Source organism: Euprymna scolopes, chromosome 24, assembly GCF_053919585.1.
Source record: "Euprymna scolopes isolate OS-2025 chromosome 24, ASM5391958v1, whole genome shotgun sequence".
Lineage (NCBI taxonomy): Eukaryota > Metazoa > Mollusca > Cephalopoda > Sepiida > Sepiolidae > Euprymna > Euprymna scolopes.
In genome coordinates this window covers 70,468,002-70,475,732 of record NC_136505.1, presented here as the reverse complement: position 1 = coordinate 70,475,732, position 7,731 = coordinate 70,468,002, and the positions used below count along the sequence as shown (strand labels likewise).

General features: G+C 41.1%; 1 protein-coding gene across 1 annotated transcript; it reads right to left on the bottom strand.

Moving 5' to 3' along the window:
• Positions 1–370: 370 nt before the first annotated feature.
• LOC145246503 (uncharacterized) lies at positions 371–1,405 on the bottom strand. Its single transcript, XM_080108117.1, has one exon. The coding sequence runs from the start codon at positions 1,403–1,405 to the stop codon at positions 371–373; it is 1,035 nt and encodes a 344-aa protein (XP_079964243.1).
• Between the last annotated feature and the right edge of the window lie 6,326 nt (positions 1,406–7,731).

Here is a 7,731-nt window from a genome sequence, read left to right as displayed (position 1 = left end):
GATTCTTCACCCAAACCGCATCCCCTTCCTTGTATGGAATAGCCACTGCGGTTTCGGGCACCCTCAGTTCATCGATACCTTTGATACCGACCCTATGATTGTATAGCATATTCGCAGGTGCTGTCATGGCTGTCTTGTCATCTTTAGGCGTAACGTTGTACCAGTACTCTGCCTCGTGCACCCTGTTCTTGTAGCAATGCGCTTTATAGTGCAATGGGGTCGATCGATTACACCGTCTCCGGAGGGTACATGGGCACACAAAATGTGTACGCCCAGATTTGTGTGAAATCAGCAATTGTCTTTCCGCAAAACGCTACACCATTATCTATGAGCAATTTCGCAGAATATACTGCGCAACTCCTTACTGACGCTAGCCGCATCCTGTCGGTACAACTACCTCCAAATGGTAAAACGGTTGGGACCACAATCTATCAATGATGTACACCTGAGTACCGAAATGGGTTATATCCATAGCAACCCTACTCCAAGTGTCAGTGAGGTAAAGCCTATCTGACTTCCAATGCAATGGAGCTGGATCTATGGATTGATATTCTTTACAATCCCCAACCACCGATCGTATTTGATTTTTAGTTATTGTTAGATTGAGCAACTTTACAATATACCAAATCCTTTTCACACCGAGATGCCCAAGAGACTGATCTATTGTCTGTATCTGAGAGCACATAAGTTCTCTGGGTTCTGTTTCCTTACGGATCTCATATATCCACCGCTGTGGTACTCGAGTAAGTTTGCCAGCTCTGTTATCGTGAGATTTAAGAAGCCTCACGTCGACTGTTAGTTCATACTCCGAGACCAAATCTCGAAGCGTGGAGAGGCGACGCCTGATTAACATTTCTGAGGCTGATTTGGTTTGTACTTTCGGCTGTCGAGACAAAGTGTCAGTTATCCTCGGATAGACACAGGCAGAGTCAGTTCGAAAATGTATGATTTTAGCTTTCCGCTGTAATGCAAGGTTGACAGTTCGCAGCACATCAAGCTCAGCTAAATTTATGTGTTTGTCTTCATACACTACACGGAGCCAGTTTGCGTCCTCCACCACAGAACCGTTGCTTTCTACAACCACGCTTGTAGCAATAGAACTGGCATCCACCCATACTTTGACGGCTTCTCCACAGATACACCAGCCAGATTTTGCTGGATCTTCCTGGTCTAATCTCAAGCAAATGTCTTTGATCATCCGTGCTAGAATTGGGCCTCGCACTTTGTCAACCCATTCAGTAGTTATCATATTCGTCTTTCGTTTCATATATGTTGTGGCGACACGCAACCAGCCACACACTGAAAACACAATTCGGCGACTATCTATTAGGTACTGTCGGAAGGCCACTGACACGCCGCCATACCAATTTCCCCTTTTCCTCTTGGACACGTAATCCCAATACATGTTAGCCCAGTTTCAACTGTTCTGGGGTCTTGCTTTCAAGGCCAAACTTCTCCAAATGTTCCTTTACACGGGTTGCCGAACATATGCTTTCATTGACAAAAATGTCATCAATATATGAGGACTTAGCCTCATTTATACTCTTATCCTTACTAAGGACGGTATTAACGATGACCCTCATTATTAGAGGGGCAACGTTCAGGCCGAATCCGAGGCGGGTAAGAAAATATCACTGTCCCTTAATGGTTACTGTTTGGAACGGCCAAAAAGATTTGTCAACATGTACTTGCAAATAGGCTCGGCGTAGGTCAAGCACTGCAAGGTTTGGTCCCTGTTGTCGCTTTTCCCTCAATTTTTGTAAGCAAACATCCGCGTTGGAAGAATGCACACCCACGTACTCATTTAGGTACCGATAATCCATAACGGGACGCACTTTCTGTTTATTCTGTTGTACAACATATATGAGGGGGATTATACCTTTTGGAGGGCCAAGTTCATCGTCGGGATATGGCAGTAACCAACCATTATCAATCCACACCTGCAATTCCCGATCGTATTCATCACAAATCGATGTTGGTGCTGGATAATTTGTAAGTCTATTTCTTAATGAAAGTGGATGTTGGTCGCCAGCCCGCTTTCACGATGTAGTCCACTTATGAGTATCTTGGTCATATCTGTCAGAGAAGTCATCTTAACCCTCGTAAATCGTAATGTACAGTGACTGGGCAAAATTCTTAGCTCAATTCCTAATACTTACTCCCACTATAATGTTATCCTGTACCTAAACTAACATAAAGGTAAAAGAATGGAAAAACCTAAAGGTAAAAGTCTTAATCCGCACTAACGCCTTTCTAACAAGCCCGCTCACATACTGCTTCCACTGCATGCCCGTAAATCACTTTGAGGAGTGTAACTATTCATTAGGTATATAACCTCTACAAACTACCCCTGTAACATTAACTTACCACGCGGGGTCGCAGAAATACCTGGAATAGGACCCAGGCGCGGAGCAAACTCTCTCCGGGCTGATGGTCCCAGTAGATCTTCCCGGATCACCCGTCTAGAAGGAAAACTCCGAAACCAAAAGGGAGGTAGGTCTCTTCAGTCTTGGATGACAACCTTCCTAAAGCTGGTGACTCAAACAAATTACCAGTCTGCAAACCTAAATTGCTTAAGGAGTAGATATATACCATTCACTGGGCAAAGCGGGGGAGGGCAGAGCGGTAGCTCTAGATATATCTAAGGCTTTTGACAGGGTATGGCAGAAGGATTTAATTATGTTAAGTATTTGTTTGTCAGGAAAATTAAATCATACGGTATCACTGGTAGAATACTTACCATAATATAATCCTTCTTAGATAAGAGGAAAATCCAGGTTGTCATCGACGGTTGTACATCTAAACAGTGTGATATAAATGCAGGAGTACCTCAGGAGTCTATCCGTGGACCTCTATTGTTCCTAATATGTATTAATTTCCTCCCCGAGAAAACTACCTCTCAGATGGCATATATGCTGATGATACCACACACTATAACAGACATGATAGGAAAACAAATGAAAACATAACTAAAGAAATGACAAAAACACTAGAGGATGACCTCCAATCTGTAGTGCAATGGGGACAAAAATGAATGGTCATATTCAATGCTGCCAATACTAAACTGGTTTACTTCAATAATTACAAGAAACCTTCTCTGTCACCTATAGCAATGGCCAGTGACTCCCTGTCTGAGAGTACATCTTTCAAACTCCTTGGCCTAACGTTCACAGGAAACAAGAGTTTGAACAATTATATTGAAACCATTGCCAGGGCCGTGGCGCGCGGCTCTCTCTACCGTGCTAGACAATTACTGACACCTGTAAGTATCCTGCACTTCTATAAGGCCACCTTTTGCCCATGAATGGAGTATTGCTGTCACATTTGGGCTGGTGCATCTGCTGCTAGTCTCTAGCTCCTAGACAAGGTTCAAAAGAGAGTTCGAACTGCAGACACTTACGTAGACACCCTCGACAAACCCGACAGGCAGCTAAATCAACGCCCACACAGTAGAGATCCCTAGATGTAGAAGATCTTTCTACTCCAGTAGTTTCTTCGCCAGAGCCACTAGACTCTGGAATTCCATTCCAGGTCCCTGCTTCCCCAAATGTACTGATATGCAGAAGTTCAAGTGTAACGTGAACCAATATCTTGCTGCCCAAATCTCAACATAGTGTCCCAATAGCTGCTTCCCCTGAAAGTAGCCCCCTACACCAAAGTGGCAATGTGCCTGGGTTGGGGTGAAAATGTAATAAAAAAAAAGTCAGGCTCGGTAATAGTGATATCAGCAAAATTGTCCTTGCTAAAATGTGGAAAGTTCACCTCTCCTGAGCTAGACACAGCTACACCTCCCAGTCGCTTGATTGCGCCCAGCCAAGTAATAAATCAAATTTCATTAAGTATCCATGTATCTATGTAATGTTCCGTGTTGCATCAAGGTAAACCTGCACCATTCCTACTCCACAGCATCTTAGTGTGTTTCCATCTGCTATGAGCACTGGCGTTACTTTCCTCGCCCATTCCTTGCAACGTGACTTGCGGACCAGTTACTGTGTGCATCCGTTATCCACCAGAGCTGTGCGTGGTAGCCCATTGATGAGAACCGTGACAATTGGTAATGCGCCATTTATACCAGTTTGGGGGATGAGATTGGCGCTCACTTCTCGCCCCCTTGCTCGTTTCCCGGGCAAAATCGAGCAATGTGCCCTCGCCGTCGACATTGATAATAGGTGATAGGGTTTCGAGGTCTGACCCCGACATCTCCTCCTGTTGCACTATCCATAGGCAATTGTTTGCCCTATGATTTAGTCCATTACACTTGTAACACCTCCGTGAAGTATCTGTCTCCTTGCGGTAAACTGGTGTCGGTCGTGCAGCCAATGAAACTTTCTCTGGAACTGTCGGGTTAGTCATTAAAAGAGCATGAGCGTGCGCCAGCACATGAGATAGATCCAAGTTATCCATCTGGGATGATGCCTGCAACAACTTTTCCGCATGTTCCGGCAAACCAGCAATAAATGCACATTGCAGGTATTGATCTGATACGCCGCCAAACAGGGCTGCTAGCCTGCGAAGCTCCGCCAAAAAGACGTCGACTGTTTCACCTGGTTGGAGACGACGAGCCGCGAACTGCTTTCTGCAGCAAACGGATCCAAAGCAAACGCAATGTACAGGGTTTTCTTTATACACCCAAAATCAGCCCGCTTTTCTTCACTTACCTGTTGGTACACTGCATAGGTGCGCCTGACAAACGCAATTGAATTACACATTGAATGCGCTTTACGCCACTTAGCTGACATATTTATTCAGCTTTCTCCAACCACTCCACTATTGACTGTCCAGATTCACTGTCATCAAATATAGGCATAATTTGGGATCGAAAGCTATAATAGCCGAAATAGCTTCTCGTAGCACGAGAGAGGCGAAAGCTGACTAATTTGTATTAAACGATATGCACATCGGAAATTCGTTTCAAAGTTGTACGAATCAGTTCTTTCGACTTCTGTCTTCTCGCAAACATCGCACTCTTCACAAACAAGTTTTTTTTTCAACCGTCGACCGACAAAAAAAAAAAAAAAAAAGGAACCGACTCACAATCTTTGTTTCGGCTTGACTTTAGAATAGCCATCGGGCGAAGACAATCGTTTTTCTTTGGATTCTCACTGTCCCAGCTTCGCTCCCCGACGCAGACACGCACACCTCATACTTTTTTGCGCTTTTGTGTATGCTCTTCACAGTATAAACATCCTCAACCGCCTCACGTAAAGAATGGCTTTCGGACCAAACACCCCCGACCTCAAAATCAGTTCCTTATATGTGGAGGTTTAGGGTGTTTATTCCTTTTTTTTACTTATGTGAATGTCAGGGTTTTTTTTATAGAGTGATGTGTACTTTCTTAAATATAACTAATTTTTTTTTATAAACAAAAGTTGGGTGTTTTGTTCAATAAAGGATGAATATTTTTGGTACCATTTATTTTTATTTCGCAATAAAATATGAATATATGTAGGTACGTATGCAATTATTTTACCATACTAGAATCATATAGTAGGAGGAGGTTGTTTTGTAATCATACTGTACATGCACGGAACAATCGAATAGAAAAACAGATATCGTGAAACTTGAATGTAAGTAAAAAATCCCACAAAATATAGTGCGGTAACATAAGTATACACACACCTAATGTTTTATTTATCCGTGAATTGTACGGTGCACGCACAGTACTTATGCAAGAAATCGTTTTTGTTTATTTTTAGAAAAATGGCAGCAAACGTATTTTCGTCTATCGTAAGCGGAAGTGTTTTTTTTTATTTATTTTTTATTATAAGAAGATGAATGACTTTTATGTGAGCCGTAAATATGTAGTTAAACGCCCTTTCATACAAAACATAAGTAAACATATTTGTGGGTAGAGAAAACAATAACAATATCGCTTTAGCGTTATAACATTTGGACAACGTTTGACGTTTGTAAAACGGATTCTGCGTTATATATTAGTTATACTGTTTTGTAGTTTTTTATTTGACTAGCCTTCCCATGAGGGCATAATAAGACACAAGTTAATGTCTTAATGTGGGGGAATGAACAGAAAAGAGCACACACGTTGCGTGTATTCAAAACATAAGTCGACCTAAAACATCGCCATATTTTACCTCCACTTAACATTTTACCACTGTTCGTTATTACAGCAGAATTGACGGAATGATAGAATGCGTAATACATAAAGTTGTCCAAGCTGATGGCCGGGGAATGAACGATGTGGAGAGCAAGGGGCTGTTCATTGTTTCTGCATACTATAAGGTCAGGCAAAATTATAAGGATAAGTACGGTTCGAAGGAAATAAGAGTGGTCCTCGTTCACAGTAAAGGTTTTGCCCCTGTATATGATGAGTACGACTTATTTAGAACGGACATCTGTAATTATCTTTAAATGGTATTTGCATGAGAGAGTGACTGCGGATGGAAGTATAGTAGAAATTTACAAAGGTAATTTAAATCGGAAGATATTTACGCGGATCGGCATTTTACCAATCGTACATTGGAGAATGTACACACTTTGTTGTGTAGAATTGTATTATAACCGTTCCACTGCAAAACCTTGGAGTTAGATATCAGAGGGTGCATTATCTCTACTATTGTGTGGCAGAACCTGCACTTTTCTTTCCTGAGGCCACCCATATCCCTAAAAATATTGTCATCAATATTTGCTTTGGAACAATCATTATAATCCTCGTGTGATCATGATTATGCAGCGAGTCTTTTTTAAGCCAATCTATAGAATACATATACAGCAAGCAAACGATTTAATCGGATCAATGAAGTTTACGTTTTTGGCTCCGCGTATAATTAACTTATATTATAATAACTGTTCATCAGACCTTCGTACATTATATTGCTTTAAATACACCATAGCTGTGCTATTTAAATAATTACTTTTACGAATATGCAATGCACATAGAGAGTCCACGAGCAGCCGGGTGAATGTACAGCACCCGGTAGGATTTCTCGCGATTAATGGTGGCCGAATGGATTAAGTCCTTATTAATGGAGCCAGAGATGGCTTCTGTGGCCGGGTTACAAATCTATCGAGACACCCTGACTGATGATCCCAGAAAGCATGAAACACTAGTATTCGTAGGCATTTAATAATTATTATAGTAAATGATTATGTCAGCCCCTTTAAGAACTTTGTTTAATATCGTTGACCACTTTCAGTTGAGATAAAGTCGGCCCATTTAGTTCATAGGTGTAGATCATCGTATAATTACATCACTCTGGCAGACGTAAAAGAAAAAAATACAAATAAGATAAATTACATTTCAACAATATTTCTCGCAATTAATGGTGGCCGAATGGATTAAGTCCTGGCTAATAGAGTCAGAGATGGATTTTATTGCCGAGTGCGAATCTATCAAGCTGTATTAATCGTGACACCATGCGCTGATTATTCCCCAAAGAATAAATAGTGTTTGTAGGTATTTTATAAGTATAATAGTAAATAATTATATATATAAATATATATATATATATATATATAGATAGAGAGAGAGATAGAGAGAGAGTCAGAGAGAGAGCATAAATGACAAAAACTATATTTAAAAGTTCATGATGTTGGCCATCTTATAATTTATTCCTTTAATTCAGTTGACATTTACAATTCTTGACATTATCTGTTTCATAGCGCAAAACCAATCGCTCAATTATTATATCAATCAGTAAATCTATTATGCCCTTAACAAACAATCCGTCAAAAAGAAATAAAGTGTGTTTTGACATGATTGAAATCCGAAAA